Below are 22,777 nucleotides of genomic sequence, written 5' to 3'. Positions count from 1 at the left end.
CATAACAAAGGCTGTGAGGATGGTGCAGGATCGGACAGTGTTTTGTTCTTTTGAGCATGGGGTCGTTATGATTCAGAACCAACTCAAAGGCACCTAACAACAACAATTTCTCTTCATATTGGGGAGATTTTCTTTAGATTGACATTTCTGCCACAGAGTCACTGCTTAGAGGAATCAGGTGAATCTATTGTTTTGATTCAAGTGTGGCTGAGTGTAGCTTGGGTTAAATTTAGTGTCTTAACTGCAAATGGAATTATCATGAGTATATGGAGGATTAAATACGATATTGCATATTAAATACTTAGCTCAGTAGCTGAAACCTAAGACCAAAACCAAATCCACTACTGTAGAGTCGAACCCTACTCATAGTGACCCTATAGGACAGAGTAGAATTGCCCTGTGTACTCCAAGGCAGTAATCTTTATGGAAGCCAACTGCCACATCTTTCTCCCTTGGAGTTGCTGGTAGCTTTGAACTACCAACCTTTTGGTTATTAGCCAAGCGCTTTGTCCACTTCACCACCGGGGCTCCTTAGCTGAAACCTGGTGAATCTAATAATAAATCATGCCTGTTATTATGGAAAGAGTGATTAAGCAGGACATTCTACATCAACGTGATTCCCTTCTGTGTTAACATTTTGCTAAAGATTCCTGGCCTAATTTTCCTATTAATTTTTTTTTAATTTTATTGTTGAGAATGTGCTCTGAATGTCATTGCCTTATGTTATCCTCTTGTAGATTGTTCTCTAAAATGTATAAGCCGTGATTTTTTCACTGATGGATTCATATGGGGACTCGTGCTTTCTATCCCCCTAGATTTTGTTTCTTTTTCCTTTTCATTCAGCCCCCGACAAAGTGCACTTGATTGTACGAAGGTGTGTTTGAAGTCTCATTTGACTAGCTCCATCCTGTGTCTAGAACAGGTTTGACAGTTTTATGAGTTAGTCCTCTTCATTGCTACTATGCCCTGGAATAAAAATATACTTCTAGTCCTATATTACTGAGTGCTCTCAAAATAGGTATAACAGAAAAATTGGAAAAATGTTCATTTTAAATGGTGAGGTTTTTTTTGGTAAACAAATCTAGGATGACCGTATATTTCTCATTAAACCAGGCCCTTCTGAAAGCGAAAGGTGGTGCAATGAACCATTTCACACACATAAAGGCAGGAACTAGAACTCTCTGAGGACGTAGGTCATCCTCGCCAAAACTGACAATGTACCTCCCTAAAGTGGGGATAGGAGCTCTGGTGGCACAATGTTTAAGTGCTTGGCTGCTAATCAAAAGGTCGGCAGTTCGAACCCACCCAGTTGCTCCATAGGAGAAAGACCTGGAGATCTGCTCCCGTAAGATCACTGACTAGAATATCCTATGGGGCAATTCTACTCCGTTTCATGGGGTGGCTATGAGTTGACAATTTACTCGCAGACACCTAACAACAACACAACAAAGTGAGGATGAGGGGAGGGGGAGGAATTCTTCATGAAATTGTAGGCTGCCCCACATGGCCACACATTATATGCTACACTCAAGCTGTGAATCAGTGGGTTTTGCTTTGAGAATCCAAGCTAAGCCTCTACTCTTAAAGTATCAGGCTCAGCTCTAATTCATAACCTCAAGAAAAACACAAAGACAGCAACGAAAAAGGCCCAGAGAGGCTTAAGTAGCCTAATCAAGAGCTGCGGCTCCTAACATTTGAGCCTGTATGGTCTCTTTGAGAATCTGATAAAAGCTATTAACTCTCCCTGCAGTAAAGGGTACCTTCAAAGCATCCCACAACTCAGGAGGCCCTGGCCCAGCCGATGTTATCCGGGAACCCAGTTCTGAATCCCTGACCTAGAACACGTGGTGTGGCTGATGGGAAGAGGCAACCAACAAGTGTTGACCATCGTTAGGCACATTATTTCATTTCACATGCACATCAATTTATTTTCTAGAGAAAGGAATTGAAGCTCAGAGAAATGAAGATCTCACAGATTCATGTGCTGCTAAATCTCATAATCTAAGTTTATTGTTGTTGTTGGATGCGTCTAATTGATTCTGACTCAAAAGCAACCCCATGTGACAGAGCAGAACTGCTCAAAGGGTTTTCTTGGCTGGAATGTTTACAGAAGCAGATTGCCAGGTCTTTCTTCCACAGAGCTGCTGAGTGGGTTCAAACCACCAACCTTTTTGTTAGCAACCAAGCACTTAATAGTTGCACCACTGGGACTCCTTTTAATCTAAGTTCGTCGTTGTTGTTGGGTGCCATCAAGTCACTTCTAACTCGTAGCGACCCTATGTACAACAGAACAAAACACTGCCTAATCTAAGTTTAGACATAGATATACATTTCAATCTGGAAAATGACTATATTATAAAACCGTGAAAAATGAACACAAGCATACACCTTCATCAAAACTCCATGTACCTCTTGAAACTGGAAAGAGATCAGCAGAGCAAATGAAAGTATTTTTTAAAAAGTAATTTTTTAAAATCTCAAATGATAAACCAATTGACAAATAGGCTCCAGGTAGTTTTCGATGGACCCAAGATTTAAAGGCTGTGAATGGGTTATTAGAGAGTTTCAGTGTTTAGTTGTTAACTGTAGGTAAAACAGCTATGCCTTTGCCTGTATCTCCTAAAGTCCACTTGAATCTAACTACTAATCAGAATTGACTATGGACAGGATCTGGCTTAGGTAATTGCCCTTTCCAGCCTGTAGAATGACATCAAGGACATCACACACGAAGAAAGCAAGAGGTCATTAAAAAGACAGGAAAGAAGGAAAAGACCAAAATGGATGTCAGAAAAGACTCTGAAACTTGCTCTTGAACGTCGAGTAGCTAAAGCAAAAGGAAGAAACGATGAAGTAAAAGAATTAAACAGAAGATTTCAAAGGGCGGTTCGAGAAGACAAAGTAAAGTATTATAGTAACATGTGCAAAGAGCTGGAGATAGAAAACCAAAAGGGAAGAACATGCTCTACATTTCTCAAGCTGAAAGAACTGAAAAAAAAAAAAAAAATTCAAGCCTCGAGTTGCAGTAGTGAAGGATTCTATAGGGAAAATATTAATCAACACAGGAAGCATCAAAAGAAGATGGAGGGAATACGCAGAGTCATTACACCAAAAAGAATTGGTCAACGTTTAGCCATTTCAAGAGGTAGCATACAATCAGGAGCTGACGGTACTGAAGGAAAGCCCAAGTGCACTGAAAGCAATGGCGAGAAACTAGGCTCCAGGAATTGACAGAATACCAACTGAGATGTTTCAACAAACGGATGCAGCGCTGGAAGTGCCCACTCGTCTATGCCAAGAAATCTGGAAGACAGCTACCTGGCCAACCGACTGGAAGAGATCCACATTTATGCTTATTCCCAAGAAAAGTGATCCAACCAAATGCAGAAATTATCGAACAATATCATTAATATCACACACAAGTAAAATTTTGCTGAAGATCATTCAAAAGTGGCTGCAGCAGTATATACCGACAGGCAACTGCCAGAAATTCAGGCTGCATTCAGAAGAGGATGTGGAATTCAGGTTGATGTCAGATAGATCCTGGCTTAAAGCAGAGAATAGCAAAAAAATGTTTATATGTGTTTTACTAACTATTCGAAGGCATTCAACTGTATGGATCATAACAAATTATAGATAACATTGGAAACAATGGGAATTCCAGAACACTTAATTGTGCTCATGAGGAACCTGTACATAGATCAAGAGGCAGTCGTTTGAACAGAACAAGGAGATACTGCACGGTTTAAAGTCAGGAAAGGTGTGTGTCAGTCTTGTATCCCTTCACCATACCTATTCAACCTGTATGCTGAGCAAATAATCTGAGCAGCTGGGCTATATGAAGAAGAACAGGGCATCAGGACTGGAGGAAGACTCAGTAACAACCTGCGTGGTGCAGATGACACAACCTTGCTTGCTGGAAGTGAAGAGGACTTGAAGTACTTACTGACGAAGATAAAAGATCACAGCCTTCAGTACGGATTACACTTCAACATAAAGAAAACAAAAATCCTCACAACTGGACCAATAAGCAACATCATGATAAACGGAGAAAAGATTGAAGTTGTCAAGGATTTCATTTTACTTGAACCCACAATCAACACCCATGGAAGTAGCAGTCAAGAAATCAAAAGGTGCATTGCTTTGGGCAAATCTGCTGCAAAAGACCTCTTTAGTGTTGAAAAGCAGAGATGTCACCTTGAAGACTAAGGTGTGCCTCACCCAAGCTACGGTGTTTTCAATTGCCTCATATGCATGCGAAAGCTGGACAATGAATAAGGAAGACCGAAGAAGAATTGACACCTTCGAATAGTGGTGTCGGCGAAGAATATTGAATATACCATGGACTGCCTAAAGAATGAACAAATCTATCTTGGAAGAAGTACAACCAGAATGCTCCTTAGAAGCAAGGATGGCGAGACTACGTTTTACCTACTTTGAACACGTTATCAGGAGGAATCAGTCCCTGGAGAAGGACGTCATGCTTGGTAAAGTACAGCGTCAATGAAAAAGAGGAAGACCCTCAATGAGATGGATTGACACAGCGGCTGCAACTATAGGCTCAAGCATAACAATGATTGTGAGGATGGCGCAGGACCGGGCAGTGTTTCATTCTGTTGTACAGAGGGTTGCCATGTGTCGGAACCAAGTTGATGGCATCTAACAACAACAACAACGACATAGCCTGAGGAGTGTTTCTTGAGTTACCACAAAGGTCATCTTTTGCTTTTGGAACCTCTGTCCATTAGTTCCCGTTTATGGATTGAATTGTGTCCCTCCAAAATATATGTTGTAAATCCAAACCCCTATGCCTGTGGTTGTAATCCCATTTGGGAATGGGTTTTCTTTGTGATGTTAATGAGGCATTATTAGCATAGAGTGTGTTTTAAGTGAATTTCTTCTGAGATAGAAAAGGGCAGATTAAGCAAGCAAGCAAGCAAGCAGAGATGGGGGAAGATCGATGCTATACAACATGAAAATTTCCAAGGACCCAGAAACTGAAGCTGAAAAAAGACAAGGACCTTCCTCGAGCCGAAAGAGAGTGAAAACCTTCCTCTAGAGCCAGCACCCTGAATTTGGACTCCTAGCCTCCTAACTGTGAGAAAATACATTTCTGTTTGTTAAAGCCACACTTGTGATATTTGTTACAGCAGCGTTAGATAATAACTAAGACAGTTCCCGGCACACCTGCCAACGTTTTGAAGTATTTGAAGACAGCTGACATGCTCCAATAAGACCTGGCGTCTTATTTAGCGAGTCATGCCTAGCCTAGCACATAGTGAGTGCTCAACAGATGCCCAACTGTTGCCTTTCCAGTTCATACTGCACACTGCAACCAGGTGAATTTCCTAACTGAAACCACAGCTCTGAGCATGGCAGTTTCTGTTCAAAACTACTATGTCCCTTTGCGTTATATGCGTACCTTTCCTACAATTGTTTGTTTTTTAGCTTCCGGTCCATCACTTACTTCTAGAATTGCAAGCTTGGTGAGGGCAGGGACTATCTGTGTTAGCCGTGCTCACCTATGGCAGGCACTCAGTTAAATCTGTTGCCCGACTGTGTGAATGGTTTGCAAAGAATGTAGACAAGATACTTTTCTTTCAATTTTTTAAACCGTGATGTAATGCATATACCATAAGATGCACCTTTTTAAAATGTACAATTCAGTGGTTTTTAATACAGTCACAAAGTTGTACAAATGTCACCACGATCTAATTCCAGAATATTTTCGTCACTCCAATAAGAAGCTGCAGCCCGTTAGCAGCCACTCCCATCCTCACCTCTCCCCAAGCCCTCACAACCAATAATTACTTTCTGACTCTACAGATTCTCTGATTTTGGACTTTTATATACATGGAATCATACAATATGTGGCCTTTTGCGACTGGCTTCTTTCATTCAGCAGCACACTTTCAAGGTTCATCCATGTTGCCCCATGTATCAGTACTTCGTTTCTTTTTATCGCTGAATAATATTCTGTTGTATGAATAGACCACATTTTGTTTATCCATTCTAGACAGATGATTTTTAACATCCTTTCCAACTCTGTGATCCTATATTCACGTGTAGGACTACAATAAAAGTTCATAAAGTAAGTCATTATTCTTCATACTTTTTCTACGCCCTCTTGTTTTCAAATGCTATCTCCCAGATTCCACAAGGACACCTCTGTTGTGACCCACCAAATTTACTTCCTAAGCTTCCCAAACAATAAATTCAGACTCCCTACCTGCTGACCCAACGGTTAAGCCCTCCAAAAAGGTGGCGGTTGGGTTGGAATTCACCAATGGCATCCAGGGAGAAAACACTTGGTGATCTGCTCTACAAAGATTACAGCCTAGGAAACCCTGTGGAACAGTTCTACTCTGTCATATAGGGTCACTGTGAGTCGGAATAGACTCCACTGCACCCAGCAGCACCTTTATTTCAGGAGTCTGCTTTTCCCCACTCCAGTCTCCTCATTGCCCACCCGATTTCTTTTTTTTTGTTTGTTTTGTTTTGTTTTTCTTCCACCTGATTTCTTGAAACTCAACACTCTGGAACGGTGTACTTTTATAATTTTGCTTGTTCTCGATAAACATAGTTGACTGAGATTAGATGGTGCTTTCTTCCCACCCGCCTGCCTCTCCCTGTCCCCTACCCACTGCTCACTGCACGTGCAAATTCTCTGCCATCAAAACGTTAAAAAATAAAAATAAAAAAAAAGCCTTCCTTTGTTTTCCAAGGAAATTCAGGTAAAAGGAGGGGTGAGGGAAATGATATTTTTGACTTTCTTCACAATCCCAGACGTTGGAAAGAAAAAGGATTTCCTTTGGGCTGCTGCCACGACTCTGATCTTTCATGCTGATAAAATATTTCCTTCTTCTAAAAAAAAAAAAAAAAAAAAGGAAGAAAGTTCTGGAAAAACCATGCCACTTCAGCTTGGAAGTTAAACTTATTCTGATTTTAGCGTTGAAAAACGGTGAGAGGTTTACTCCTCACGGGGGATTTTCTTCCTAATAGTTCAGGTCTCGCAACCACGATCAGCAGCGCTCTTTGGAGGTCGGCGGGGGAGGAGGACTACAGGATCCAGAGGTCTTTGGGAACTCCGGCAGCTCCAAGCTTGTTGGCTACTACAATTTCCCGGAGGAGGGACGCTATGAAAACAAACCCTGATTGGTCAGGCCTGAGCTGAATTTTCCATTTATGGACAGATTGCCCAGCCCGAGACGAGGCGCAGGCAGAAGAGTACGGAGTAAGTGGCCGAAGAAAGAGGGGCGAGACTGAGGAACCAGGCAGACGCGCCGAGCGCATCGCACTCACCTAGTCAGACGGCGAGCGCGGGGCCCGAGTGGACCCCTGCCCTGCGCAGGATGCGCCCCGCCTGCTAAATCGCCCCCCTCTCACCCTCACCTAGCGCCGCCGAGCCCGCCTGGATGGAGTGCCCTCTGGGTTCCCATTGGCTCCTGTGAGTGCTTGGGTGTCGGGAGCCTGTTTTTGGCGAGGGGAACCAACTTTTGAAGTTCTCCCAGGAGACTGCGTTCCGGCCCCAGCTCCGCGGCAGCCGGACCGACCGGGTGGAGGCGCGACCGCGGCGCGAGTCACCATGGTGAGTTGGCCGCGCCGCGTCCCAGGACGCAGGACCTGAGATGGGGCAGGCAGCTCTGGCGCGGGCACCCACCTTGGGCGTGCAGGCGAGGCCAGGGGTGGGGAAGGTGACGCGGGAGCCGGCTCGTCGCGAGCTCTTGTTTCCTGCTCTTTCGCGAACCCGGGCTGGGAGAGAGAGTGAGGGGCAAAGGAAAACTTCCTTCCAGGTCGCTTTCTGCGTCGCGAAACTTTGTGGCTGGGTTACTATGTGCCAGCTGTCGCCTGGGCGCATCTGTGTTCCAGGGGTACGGACCTCGGAGGGGATCCTTTTCTCCTTTCTCCGGAGGTGGGGGCAACCGCCGGCGTCCCCTCTGGTCCTGGTGCGCGGGGACGTTTGCGCCCGAGCCGGCTCACGACACCCCCTCTCCCTGCCCTCCGGCGGGCATCGCAGGCCGGTCTCTCGGCGCCCCTCCGCCGGGGGCGGCCCGGCCAGCGCCTGCGGCTCTCCTCCCGGCAGGGGCACGCCGGCGGGGGCGGCGCGGGCGGCACAAAGGCAGCAAGGGGCGCCAGGTGGGGCGAGCACCTGGCGGTGACCCGGGGGCAGTGTGGAGCCACGCCGGCCTGGCCCTTTAAGGGGCGCCGGCCGGTAGGGTCTTTGTGCTGAAAAGGCCGAGTAAACACCTCTGTGTGAGGGCCCCCATCCTGGCTCCAAGTGCGAGGACCATGACTTCTCGGGGTACAGTGACCGGGAGGGAGTTCTGAGTTACAAGTTTTGTTCTTTTCCCTTTGGCACGTTGAGAGCTTATGGAAGTGACAGGCCCTGTCTCTGACTCTTTTATGATATTTTTTTCTCTTAACACCCCTCCCCCCCAAAAAAAAGCCACATCCCCCTGGGCTTTGGTGTGGTGTACTTTTCTTTCCGAGGCACAAAAGCAGGGACTCTATTTGGAAGAGACTGGCAGTCCATCAAAAAGAAAAAAAGTTACACTGCAAGCCTTCCTAGTTTTCACACTTGCTGCTTCTCTTCACGTGATCCTGCTTAGGTGGTTGAACTGGTCCTCTTCTGTTTGCTGCTTTAGTGACTGAAAGTGGAGCTAAGTCAAAACCATTACCAGCGTGGCACCAATTTAAAAATGTCTGTTCTGCATGCCGGCCTGACAGAAGCGGAGCAAAGGCCTGGCCAACCTACATACAAGTCTCAGAAGCAGCTTTTGACTGGGAGCTGTGTTTATTAAAAAGAATGATTAAACACAAACACAAGCCCTTTAGAAGGGCACCTTTGGCCAAAGCCTTTCCTTTTCTCATCGTCCCAAATTATGTCACCTTTTGCCCCAACCTAAGAGGACACTTTATCTACAAATAAATTTCCTCTTAGAATTTTAGGGTTTAAGAAGTCAGTCCCCCCCACGTTATTTTTGCAGTCTCTTCTGAGAACCATTTACATGGAGAGTAATAGGTGAAGCCACCTAATTGGTCAGCAGGCCCCTTGAATTTAAGCAATATGATAGTCCTAGTACTTTAGAATTGCTGTAATTATTTTCAATGGTTCGATATGTCTAAAAAAAAAAAATCAATGTGTTTATGGCAAGGGCTTAAAGAATCTTACTGAATTTGAATGCGCCAGTGGTTCCTTGGGAAAATCAGTTTTCCCTCAGTTAAACACATCTTTCCTGCTAGGCGAGCTACAAAGCGGTCTAGGATGCCTTTTTTGGCATCAGAAACTCGATGCTTCATTCAGCCCCCTTGCCATTAAAGTAGGTGGCTGGTCAAATGGGTGCAGAAGTGGCACATTCTAAGGAAGAGAGTTGTTTCCGAGTTTTGTAGCCTGTCTATGAGAGGACAGGGTGGGACTTACCTACTCCTGGGCTCCCTGCCATCAGCACTGATGGGCGAGTTGTGGGCCGCCAGGAGACTATCTGTGCATCCCATACGGTTGCTGAGGTCACGATTCCCTGACAGGAAAGTTGAAACAGCTGGCTGTCCTGAAATAGGAGCTGTACCATCGCAAGGCTGACCTGATCCAGAGTCAGTTGGCAAAAATGAAATGAATCATTTCTTCCCTGATTTGAAAAATTAAGCCTCCTCCTTAGAACGGAGCATCAACATCTTTAATAATCAGGAGTAATATAATCAAGAAGTTATAATATTTACTGTTCGTAGACGACCCCTTGAAGCCAAATCAGGCGTCTTTTTTGTGTTCCACGTCTGTCTGGGCCTGCCCAGCTGTATTCCTCAGCTACTTAGAACGGAAGGGAGGGAACCTTGCCCTTGGGGGTGTGGCTGAGGATTAACACGCAGAATCTAGTTCATCAGTAGGTCCTTGGCGGGGCTGCAGGGACAGCACCTGACTGTGTGGATTTCTGTCCCTCTGTATTTGTGTGTGCGTGTGAGAGAGACAGAGTGAGGCCTCTGAGGAAGTCTCTAGCATGTTAGGAAGGCTCTCCACCTGTGCTCAAGGCCCTATCAAGGCTCACTTAGTTGTGACTCATAGGGAAGGCCACCATGTTCTGACTCATGGGCACAATGTACAATTTGTAATCACCTCCTATCTGCCTCCTGAAAACTCCCTTTGGAACACCTTTCTCCTGTTACATAAATGAATTAAAAATGACCTCTGAGTATTGACTCCAGGTTGCTTCTTCAGAGCAAGGCGAGGCCTGTGAGCACAAAAAAGCCCTATGGCCCCAAACTTAAATTTGTACACATCCAGTTGTTTTAAAAAACAGCTTTAATAAGCAGACTTTTTAGCCACTTAGAGCCTGCCTACTTTACATACCCCATGAAACCGTGCCCAACATCTGCTAGCTATAATAAGATAAAATTCTGGAGTTAATAAGGTCCCTAAGGTGCTGTTGAGGGAGAAAGATGTGGCAATCTGCTTCCGTAAAGATTACAATTCTACCCTGTCCTGTAGGCTCTCTAGGAGTTGCATTCCACTCCATGGCAATGGAGTTCTCTGACCCTGAGACTCCTCATTTTGCTGCAGAAGGACATTGCCCAGGGATACGGAAGCTTCCTCTCCCCCACTTCTCCACTTCCTCGCGGTTTTCTTGCCCTCTTCCCCTGCTGGGGGCTCCCTGCACCCTTTGCCTCTGGAAGGCCTCCTGCTGTGGGGGACGGCAAGCGGGCGTCAGTGTGTTAGCACTAAGAAAGAGCTTGTCGTGCAACACTGCTGTATCCTGGGAATTCCCTCGAACTGGGTACATCTCCATGTTAGGAAAACCAGGAGCGCTACCGGGCAATCGGAATTTGTTTCTTTTTCCATAAGAGCTTGGAACTGAAGAAATGTCTGCACATCTGTATCGTTTACTACGCCTTGTTTAGGAGGCAAAAAAAATCTTATTCTTCGACTTTAATTCATAGTGATAACATCGAAGATTTCCTTTGTAGACTTATCCTCATTCACAAAGGGAGTTCTTCTTCTGTGGCCATGACTCGTTTGGACTGTCCAGTGGACTGGAACTCGTGTCTGTAGTTCTGCTATATACTTTGGACCCAGAAATTGTGGTTCATAGGGTTTCGTAGTCATTTCATATTCACGTGGTGGTTGTTAGGTGCTGTCAAGTCGGTTCTGACTCATGGCGACCCCACGCACCACAGAACGAAACACTGCCCGGTTCTGCGCCATCCTCAATCATTGTTATGCTTAAGCCCATTGTTGCAGCCACTGTGTCAGTCCGTCTCATTGAGGGTCTTTTCTTTTTTGCTGACCCTCTACTTTACCAAGCATGATGTCCTTCTCCAGGGACTGATTCCTCCTGATAACGTGTTCAAAGTAGGTAAGACGTAGTCTCGCCATCCTTGCTTCGAAGGAGCATTCTGGTTGTACTTCTTCCAAGACAGATTTGTTTGTTCTTCTGGCAGTCCATGGTATATTCAATATCCTTCGCCAACACCACAATTCAAAGGCGTCAGTTTTTCTTCTGTCTTCCTTATTCATCGTCCAGCTTTCGCATGCACGTGATGCAATTGAAAACACCGTGGCTCGGGTCAGGCGCAACTTAGTCTTCAAGGTGACATCTTTGCTTTTCAACACTTTAAAGAGGTCTTTTGCAGCAGATCTGCCCAATGCAATTCGTCTTTTGATTTCTTGACTGCTGCTTCCATGGGTGTTGATTGTGGATCCAAGTAAAATGAAATCCTTGACAACTTCAGTATTTTCCCGATTTATCATGATGTTGCTTATTGGTCCAGTTGTGAGGATTTTTGTTTTCTTTATGTTGAAGTGTAATCCCTACTGAAGGCTGTGATCTTTTATCTTCATCAGTAAGTACTTCAAGTCCTCTTCACTTCCAGCAAGCAAGGTTGTGTCATCTGCACCACGCAGGTTGTTACTGAGTCTTCCTCCAGTCCTGATGCCCTGTTCTTCTTCATATAGCCCAGCTTCTCAGATTATTTGCTCAGCATACAGATTGAATAGGTATGGTGAAGGGATACAAGCCTGACACACACCTTTCCTGACTTTAAACCGTGCAGTATCTCCTTGTTCTGTTCAAACGACTGCCTCTTGATCTATGTACGGGTTCTTCATGAGCATAATTAAGTGCTCTGGAATTCCCATTCTGCGCAGTGTTATCCATAATTTGTTATAATCACACAGCCAAACACCTTTGCATAGTCAACTAAACACAGACAAACATCTTTCTGGTATTCTCTGCTTTCAGCCAAGATCCATCTGACATCAGCAATGAGAGATAGCCCTGGTTCTGCGTCCTCTTCTGAATCCATCTTGAATTTCTGGCAGTTCCCTGTTGATATACTGCTGCAGCCACTTTTGAATGATCTTCAGCAAAATTTTACTTGCATGTGATATTAATGATATTGTTTGATAATTTCTGCATTCAGTTGGATCACCTTTCTTGGGAATAGGCATAAATATAGATCTCTTCCAGTTGGTTGGCTAGGTAGCTGTCTTCCAAATGTCTTGGCATAGACAAGTGAGTACTTCCAGCATTCCATCTGTTTGTTGAAACATCTCAACAGGTATTCCGTCAGTTCCTGGAGCCTTGTTTTTCACCAGTGTCTTCAGTGCAGCTTGGACTTCTTCCTTCAGTACTATTAGTTCCTGCTCATATGGTACCTCTTGCAATGGTTGAACATCAACCAATTTTTTTTGGCATAGTGACTCTTCCATCTTCTTTTGATGCTTCCTGAGTCGTTTAATATTTTCCCCATAGAATCCTTCAATATTGCAATTCTTCCTCTAAGGAGGAAGAATTAACCTCACTAAGACTGGCCACGTCATGTCCAGCAAGCTCTGGAGGACAAAGAGGGGTCCAGCTTTACGTATAAGAGCTGCTCTGAAAGGGCCACACTCTCTTGAGTGTTGTGAGTTCTGATGTGTTTGTTAAAAATTCATTCACGATACTTTATAATCATATGCTTTGTTGTAGAAAGTAAAACAGTAGAGCCCGGAAGAGAGCTTAAGAATTCTATGCTAAGTCCTTTTGCTTGACTTCACAGAGAGGTCTAGAGCGGTTAAATGACTTCCAAAGTCTCAAAGCTAATTTTAGCTGAGCTGGTGTCAGAATCCAGCGATTTCTGATCCCTGTCTGTTAAGGCTCTTCCCACCAAACCTCAGTTGTGGATTAGAGTCTGTTTCCTTAGAGTCTAGACATCACCAGGTAGTTTTCTTTCTGGGACCATTCAAGATAGCCTGCTTGGAGATGGAAGGGTGTATTTATTTTTGATTCATTATTATATCAACTTCAAAAGATCAGAAGAAATAAATCTGGAAGAATTCACCCATAGTGGCACTACTCTGACAGTAATTGTTTTCATGTATTTCAGTTTCCTTTCAATCTGTCCAAACATTGCTTTTATGTAGTTGTAATTATGGGGCAAATACAGGTTTTGTGCTCTGTATTTTCCCACTTATTTTATAAACCTTTCTCCATGATAAGCATATTTATCATATTTTGGTGGCTGCCTGATAATCCCACGTAACCCGATTATCCAACCCAAGTCATGATGGTAGGGAGATGTCTCCTGATGAAATGTGCACAGGGAGAGTTCCTCCTGGTGCCCACTAGAATCGCCATGGATAGGAATGAGCTGCTCATTCTTCTGTAGCTCCTGAAACATGGAGCCTCCTCTTTGCAGTAGAGTCCAGAGCAGGACAGGCAGTCTTGGGCTACACACACCACACTCCCAAGTCCTGGCCCCAGTATGCATACTGTTGGATTCTGGTATTGGGTTCAAATTTGTGGCACCAGTGGGTGCTCAGGCCTTTGACTCAAGCTTGGCAGATATGCATGGTCCTACCAGAGAACAAGGGTGGTTGGACATACAGAGCTTTGAATCCCAAAGTGAAGAAGACACAGTAATTGAAAAGGAGTTAGGGCATGTAGGAATTCTTACCCAATATGGTGCTACAGCTGGGAAATTAAAGATGAATTAGGCAATTACCTCTCTAATGAGGAGCTCACAATCTAGCGGAGAAGTGATAACAAAGGGCCTTCATATATGTTATTTTGTTTCGTTCTTGCACAACAGTGGTTTTTGTTGCTATTTTATAGGTTTGAAAACCAGACCTAGGCGGGCTCATCTGATCTCTGTGGTCACTTGGTGGCTTGGCTGGGGATGGATGATCTAGCATGGCCTCACTTCCCGTGTCTGGCAGTTGACTCAGTTTCAGCTGTGCCAACAGAGATGACTTGGCCTTGTATTTCTTGTCACTGCAGGCTAATCCTGCTTTGTTTACATAGTGGTGGTCACAGGGTTCCCAAGAGCAACAAGAGAGTACAAGTCCCATGCGTAAACATTTTTTAAGCCTCTATTTGCACCATGCTTGGTACTGTTCCACTGGCCAAAGCACGTCACATGGCCAACCCCAGAGTCGGTGTGTGAGAAGACTACCCAAGGAATTGGTTACAGTTCCCTGACATTGACCTGTTCTGTTTTAGCTTTCCTTAATTGGCTGAATAAAGTGAAGTATGAATAGATTCCACAGTGACTCCAGTTTTCCCTGACTGATCCTCTGAGCCCCGTGCATGACTGGAAAGCCAGCATCATGTCCACTGCTATTTTTTTCCCAAGGCATGAGGAATTGGAGTTGCAATTCTTTTGCATTGATGGAAACCCAGTATGATTCTGAAATTGCTATTTTTGATGGAAAAAAAAAAAGCCTAGAAGAGACTAACAAGAGGAAAAATCATTTTCTGTTAAAGGAAGCTTTATAAAAAGAGACATTTTACATAAGTACAATGAATCGTATCAGACCAGACTAGGCAAGACGGCCTGTTGGAACACAAGGGTGAAACTCATGCTTTTGCAGGTGGAAATGGTACTGCTGTCTTTTCAGCCAGCACTTAGTTGCCCATGTGGAGAGAGACGTTCCCCAAACACACAAAATGATCTTTTTCCCTTGTTAAAAGTCATAGGCTTTTTGGACTGTATAACGGTTCCCAAAAGATCTCTGTGTCAGTTCCATATTCTGTGAGCCACAGGCTGTGCTATTGCTGTGCTTTTCAACAAGATGTGAGTTGAGTAGGAGTAACTCAGCTTTGTGTAGAGGTCTCAAAATCCATTAATTTCTGGATCTTTCATGTTGACATCTCTTTCTCTCTCTCTCTCTTTTTTTAATGGAAAATTTAAAACGACCCAAGTGGAGAGAAAATCCATCACCCAGCTTCAACAATTGACAACTCACGGCCAGTGTTGTATTTTCTGTTCTCTCTTACCTCTGGTTTATTTTGAACCAAATCTTAGACATAATATGATTTCATTCATAAATATCTTCCTATTGCATTGACTTTAAATATATATAGATATATATATATATTTTTTATTGTGCTTTTGGTGAAGGTTTACATGGCAGTTTAGCTTCCCATTCAACCATTTCTACACAGATTGTACAGTGACATTTGTTATATTCTTCACAGTGCATGAACGTTCTCAATATTTCTGTTCTGATTGTTCTGTACATGAACTTTTTTTAAATTTTTTTAAATTGTACTTTAAGTGAAGGTTTACAGAATAAATATTTTCTCATTAAACAGTCAGTACACATATTGTTTTATGACATTGGTTAACAACCCCACAACATGTAAACATGCTCCCTTCTCGGCCTCGGAGGACCTTTTTTTTTGGCGAAAATATACATAGCCGAAGATACCCCATTTCAAAAATTTCTACATGTACAGTTCAGTTACGTTGATTATCCAGTTGTGCTGCTATTCTCACTTTAGATGAAGGTTTGTAGAACAAAATAGTTTCTCATTAAACAGTTAGTATACATATTGCCCTATGACAATGGTTAAGAACCCCACTACATGTCAACACTGTCCTCACTCAACCTTGGGTTCCCTATCACCAGCTTTCCTGTCCCTTTCTGCCTTCTAGTCCTTGTCTCTGGACTGCTGTGCCTCATTAGTCCCATTTTGTTTTATGGGGCTGTCCAATCCCTGGCTGACTGGTGAACCTCAGGAGTGACTTCCCCACTGAGCTAAAAGGGTGTCTGGGGGCCATACTTTCGGGGTTTCTCCATTCTTTTTCAGGCTAGTAAATCGGATCTTTTTTTTGTGGATTAGAATTTTGTTCTACATCCTTCTCCAGCTCTGTCCAGAACCCTCTGTTGTGATACTGGTCAGAGCAGTCAGTGGTGGTAGCCGAGCATCTAGCTGTTCTGGACTCAGTATGGTGGAGGCCTTGGTAGCTGTGGTCCATTAGTCCTTTGGACTAATCTTTTCCTTGTATCTTATTCTTTTCATTCTCCCTTGCTTCCGAAGGGATGAGACCAGTGGAGTATCTTAGATGGCTGCTCACAGGCTTTCAAGACCCCAGACGCTACTCACCAAGGTAGAATGTATAACAACGTCTTTATAAACTGTGTTATGCCAATTGAGCTAGATGTTCCCAGAGACCATCTGTACATTAACTTTTAAATAAAGCAAAACTCAGCTCTCAGGCACTACTTTCTGGGCTGAGAGAAGGGTTGTGTCTCAGACAACCAGAGCTAGTAGCTTCCCTTTAACTTAACAGTAGGGGCTTTGTTCTACGGAATAATGTAGACACCTCCGGTTATGAGGGGCTTCTTAAAAGTTTGGCCCAGTCTCATCCACGGGATCTGACAGGGATTTCTTGGCATCCATAGTCTTGGTGTACAAGACAGATGGCTCCTCCACCCTACAGTCCAAGCTCTACTCAGGCACTACCTTTAGGCACGATTAGTTGGGCGAGCTTGTGTTATTAATTAGTCTCTTCATTCCTTCTCATATACACTTGTATGATGGTGATGGCTGTAAAATAATACTTGTTTCTTTCAATTATCAGATACCTTTAAACACAGAATGTCAAGATGAGAGATATCCTGGAGATCATTTGGGGGGGGGGTTGGAGATGTGTATGAAGTTGCATGCTGAAGTATGTGTCTCTGTTCACGTGTGCGTTTTTTCCTTGGAAGAAGACTCGTAATTCCCCAGAGTGGTCCGTGGCCTCCCCAGATGACTCTCTGAAGTCCAGAGAAGTTAAGTGCCTGACAAGGGTCACCTGGCAAGTCAATGGCAGAGTTGGCCATAGAGTACAAGTCTGTTAAGTCACAGTCTGGAGATCCTGGTCTTAAACCTGGTTTTAGTTGAACTGTTTGTAAATCAAATGTACTAAAACATTAGTGAGTAGAGAGGTTCAAAGTGATAAGTTAAATAACAAGGCAGTGATAGCTATTGTTCACTGATAACTAAATTTTTCCGAGTAGTAATAAAGCATAAAAATAGAGTCACAGCATGGGTCCTGTTTTTAGGTTTTTATGTCCTCCTGTGATCACAAAGATAAATATGGCCAATACAGACTTCAGGCATAAATCAAGGGTCTAAAGGTTGTGTATGTGTCTGTGAAAATATACACAACAAAACACATCCATTCGACATTTTCGCCATGTACAGTTTAGTGACATTGGTTACATTCTTCGCGTTGTGTTGCGATTCTGTCTCTACCCATATTGTTTCACCACCACCTCTGCCCTTAAACTTCTCCTCTGTGTTTTAGAATTACTGTTTGGTTTAGTTTTGCTTCAAGACTTAAAGATTATCTCAGGGCAGTAGACTCAGGGGTTCCCCCAATCTCAGTGTGGGTCCAGTAAGTCTGGCTTCTGTAAGAATTTGAAAGTCTGTTTCACATTTTTCCAAGCATAAAGTTTTGACTTTACTTAAATAATTAGAAGCCCATTATTTCTCTAGTGAGACTTCATTGGTATTAATTATAAAATTAATAATTACTAATTGGAGCCCTGGTGGTGCAGTGGTTCAGATTTTGGCTGCTAACCAAAAAGGCCAGCAGTTCAAATCCATCAGAGGCTCCTCGGAAACCCAATGGGGCAGTTCTACTCTGTCCTTTATGGTTGCTATGAGTCAGAATGGCTTGATGGCAACGGGTTTGTTTTTTGTTTTTTTTTTTTAATGTGGCACATAATAAGAAGGAAATTGCTGGACTTGGCTCTGGGGCCAGTTTCTGTGCTTTGGTTCTTATGATCTGGGAGTAGGGCGTGGGGTGTAGAAAAGATTAGAACCTGGGTAGCCTCTTTCTTTTGGCTCTTTCACCACCCCACCCCAAGCCCCAACTACATCTTGCAGCTCAGTGCTCCCTTCTCTCTCCACAAGGCCTTTTGCCTGTCCTCCACTTTAACCCTCAGGATGAGGAATGTGGCTGGAGAAGACAGGAAACCACCTGCTCCGTAGTGAGGAAACTTCTGCCAGGAGAACAGCTCTCCCCTCCTCCCACCTCCCTCCAACCCTGCCTAGTACCTCTCCAGGGAGTGTGGAGCCCTGACGTATCAGTGGTTGTCTGCTCTATGGAGACCATGAAGCTCTGTCCTTTCGTTTCCAGCTTTGAATCAGTCTTCAGTGTTTTTCAGCAGTTGTAGATGTCAGTTGGCAAAGGTGTATTTCGTGTATTCTAAATATCAGATGTATTGAACTGCAAGATTCCACCACCTCCCATGTCCAGTGGATTCTGCCTTGGCAACGTGGCCTCAACCTACCTTTCTCTTTATCTCCCATCTAGCTTGTCTGGCCAAACTCAACCACTTGCCATCCCGCTTATGGGATTGGATGGTCTCCACCTTCAGCTTCCGTTTGGCTGGAATAAATTTCCTCCCCTTCCCCATCCCAAAGGTCCAATTCCCCTTTTAGTCCAGCCCCAATTTCACCTTCTTGAGTCTTCATAGTTTTTATCTGCAAAGATCTTATGATAGTTTATGCACATTTTATCTTCCCTTCTGACCACTTCCTTTGTGGGTAGCATCCTTTCTTGTTCATCTCTTTATCCCCTTCTCCTCCCCATTGTTCTGTGACTTGTCATACTAGCTATACAGTACAATTTCAAATCTTATTGAAAAAAATGCGTGCATTTCCTTCTGCTGTATGTGAGGGTACATTTCTTAAAACTGCTCACCAGGTCTGTATCTTGAGGGACAAAAGTGGAGTACAGAGCTTCGGACACAGTGAAGTGCTCCTAAAATCTGCTCCAATAAACTGCCCTTGGTTACTCTGCTGATGGGATGAAAGAGGGGAGGAGTAAATCAGTGAGAGCGCCCTGGATTCCAATGTCTGTGGCGCCTTTGATTTTAGTCACAATATTGAAGTTCCTGATGGAGGTGTCACTCCTCACTTCTTTGGCTTTGCCCTTTGAAGAGATGGGCTGTTGAGGACAGGGAGGAAAGGAGGAATCAAGACATTTAAAGGGCACCTGAGAGCTGAGCGGCGCATGCTCGGGAGGCAGTAGGTGCACTAAGCCTTTTCTTTACTCATGGAGCTGGTGTCATGTTGAAACCAGGGCAGTACCACCCCCTTCCCCGCCACACACAACTGTTTGGGAATCTGTGAAGATAGTTCTCCCAGAAAACAGAATCTGTTGTATATGTTGCCAGTGATTTTCACAAGTGTGGACGTTTAAGAAGTAGACAAAACTATTGGATGGGAGAAGGAATCGAGGGAATTGGAATGGGGTTTTGCAGTGGTTAGCCAATGTGCTTTTTATTGCTTGTCGTTTTTGGAGGACAGGTTGAACTCTCAGATGTTTGAGATTCACAGTATGCTACCTATGAAGTTCAAACTGTCCTCATTAAAGCTTTGTACTAGAATGGGGCAGATGGATTTGCATATTTTAAGGTTTTTGGGGTATGATTTTCTTTGGTACTCAGCCCATGGTGAGTGGGTGAGGTATTCAAAACTCTCCCCAGTGCAGAGGGAAGGACCTCAAAGGTAAGTGGCAGGAGAAAGGGGAGAAGTCCCAGGATCCTGTGGGGTCTGGAAAGGTAGGTATGATGGTTACCACTGAGAACACTGTGAGTAGAGAAAGTTGAGTGACTTGTGGCCTGAGGGAAAGGGGGAGTTGAGGCAAGCAAGGTAAGCTGGAGCCTCCTGTCAATGGGAGGTTTTTGAGAGAGATTAGTTCATTAAATAGTTGTTGACTGTCCTGCCCTCCCAGGCTGTAAACTACTTGAGGGCACACAATGCCGTGCTTGCTTTCCTGTTTCCAACACCTAGCCAATGTCTGGCATGTGGCAGAGTCAGTGACTTTGCTGAATTGAACCAAACTGTTCCCCATTAGGCCAGAAGGGTCTTAAAACAAAACAAAACCCCATTGTCATCAAGTCGATTCTGACTCCCAGCAACCCTATAGGATAGAGTAGAAGTGCCCCATAGGGTTTCCAAGGAGCAGCTGGTGGGTTTGAACTGCTGACCTCTTGGTTGGCAGCTGAACTCTTAACCACTGCGCCACCAGGGCTAGCAGGCTGAAAACCTTCCAGTTCAACTCAGGAGCAAGCCTCCAGTGAGTGAGTGATTGAGGAGAGTCGGTGGGTTTAAAGTCGACAATTAACGAATTGTAAACTGGAGATTTTTTTTCAAAGATGAAAATAGCCCCTATGAGAAAACCACCAGGGCTTCCTTTGGAGTTTTTCTTCTAGTAGAACAGGATATCGCCAGTTCTGCTCAGACCCGGCTGAAGGAGTGACTGCAGAGGGAAGCCGAGTGGGCTGCAATGACTTCTACATCTGCCTCTTCTTCCTTTGATTCCAACCCCCATTCACTTGAGATCTGAGGAGATTAAGTAATTGCCCAAGGCCACACAACTTGTCCTGACTTGTCCCCCCAAGGGATGTGCTGTTCCTTTCAGGCAAATAAAATCCAAACCCAAACCCGTTGCTGTCGAGTCGATTCAGACTCATAGCGACCCTATAGCACAGGGGAGAACTGTCCCACAGCGTTTCCAAGGAGTGGCTGGTGGATTCGAACTGCTGATCTTTTGGTTAGCAGCCAAGCTCTCAACCACTGTGCCACCAGGGCTCCTACGGAGATACGGAAACAAAATTCACCAGGACTATTTTCACTCAAAAGTCCCCAACTCGGAACGGTGCCTTTCCAAATCAGGAGCCCTCCTGCATGGAGGTGGCGACCTGTTCTAGACATTTTGCCACCGAGGCAGAACTGTGACCTGCGACCCCACTGTTGCGGAGAGGAGGAGCCTGAGGCTGTTTTTGTTGATGTGAAAGGTCGTCACTACCAGATGACCAGATAGGAGGAGGAGGGTTTCCTTGTTCACATGGACCTTTAGAATGTGAAATTTCCTGGCAAGAGTTTTTATCCGCTCTGTTTTAAAGAGGAGAATTTACTGCCTCGGGTTTTCCTTAAGCAGATTAACCACCCACCTGCCCAAGTGGATCTGGTTTTGCTCACCTCCAAAGGCCAGATTGTCTCAAAGGAGACACGCTAATGGCTTAATTGTTTTGTTTATTCTGTTCGTCACAAATTCCGGCAGCTTCATTTGCAACGAGAGTAGAACTTTTTCCAAAGTGTCTTGGCATTTCCTTTGGTTTTGAATGGCTCTTAATGTTTGCTCTTAATTTTTTTTTTTTGAAAGAATGGTCAGGTCTTAATGATGGGTGTGGCTGTCTCTAGTGGTTTTTCTGGGTATGGCTTGGAAAAAGGGAGAGAAAGAGAGATAACGTATTTTAAAATTATATACACTCTGTCTAGACACAAAAGGCTGCAGATTTTTTAGAGCATGGTATTTCTGGTGACATTTACGTTCACTGGGCGTCCCATTCTTCAGTTTTTGGGGTTGAGAGATGAATGTGTACAAGGGGATGTTGACATTTAACTGGACAACTAAGTATTTACAAAGCTGTGGTTAGCTTTTCAAAATGGAGAAGGTGTAGGCAGAGTTTCTTCACCTCCAGGTAGACTATTCTGGTTCGTGTAGTAAATGCATTTTTATAAGTTCAGGGTAAATGAGACATTTTTAGGTCAAATAACTAAAATGCACTAAGACTCAATGTAATTCTGACTGCAGCGTGGAATCTGAATTCCGGGGAGAGAAATGTGAAGGTTAAAGAAGCTTAAATACTTTGATTTTGGTTAAAGCTAGCTGTGCTGGCTTAGAAGAGAAACACTTTCTTTCTCTGCAAACCAGAGTTTGGGAATTTCAGAGCTGGGGAATCATGTAGTAGATCTTAATGTTGTAAAATACTCAGACAAATACAGGACAGTGCTGTTTTTGGATGGGTTTGTAATTATGCAGGGTTATGGAGTGATGTAAGGAAACTTGGTGGTGCAGTGGTTAAGGGCTCTGCTGCCGCTAACCGAAAAGTCCGTGATTTAAACCCACAAGCTGCCCCTCAGGAGAAAGACGTGGCAGTCTGCTTCTGTAAAGATTACAGCCTTGGAGACCCTGTGTTCTCCTCTGTCCTGTAGGGTCTCTGTGAGTCAGAACGGACTCCCCGGCAGCGGGTTTGGTTTATGGGTTGTTTAGGAGTGGGATTGAGCAAAATATTCCCCTTGGCAACTCTGGAGTGGATGCACAAACTGGGTGATTGTCTACACTGTGCCGTGAAAGCTCTCAACCCAGAATGTCTTCTCCAGGGCTGCTGTTGATGCCAGAACTTTCTACCATTACTGATCCCTCTGAGCTACAGAATTGTTCTTGATAAAACACTTGCGTGTCAGTTAATAACACCTCATTGTGAACTAGCCTATCAAATCTTCTGCTAAAGAGGCTGAGAGCAGATGTTGTCAGGCTGAGAAGGAAGGAAGAAGTCCAGACTAGGGAGTATCGATACCATGAAAACAGAGATGGGCATTGAAGAGTCTGGCCTGTTAGCTAGGGGAACACTCCAATCCCGGGACTGGAGAAAGTGCAATTCACCCTTTCCTCCTATGAGTCAGAATCCCGTTGATGGTGGTGGGTGGTTTTTCTTTTAGAAGACCCTAATTATGTC

The 22,777-nt window shown here is 44.3% G+C and overlaps 1 protein-coding gene across 1 annotated transcript in view; it reads left to right on the top strand.

Annotated features, from left to right (window-relative positions):
- Nucleotides 1–7,045: 7,045 nt before the first annotated feature.
- MYO1E (myosin IE) overlaps nucleotides 7,046–22,777 on the top strand; it is a 209,863-nt gene continuing 194,131 nt past the window's right edge. The window contains exon 1 of the mRNA XM_023729854.1: nucleotides 7,046–7,585. Within this exon, the coding sequence (XP_023585622.1) occupies nucleotides 7,583–7,585 (3 nt within the window). The 5' untranslated portion in view covers nucleotides 7,046–7,582. The remainder of the gene's footprint in view (nucleotides 7,586–22,777) is intronic.

Source organism: Trichechus manatus, unplaced genomic scaffold (genome assembly GCF_000243295.1).
Source record: "Trichechus manatus latirostris isolate Lorelei unplaced genomic scaffold, TriManLat1.0 scaffold00030, whole genome shotgun sequence".
Lineage (NCBI taxonomy): Eukaryota > Metazoa > Chordata > Mammalia > Sirenia > Trichechidae > Trichechus > Trichechus manatus.
This window is presented reverse-complemented; position numbering and strand designations above follow the sequence as displayed.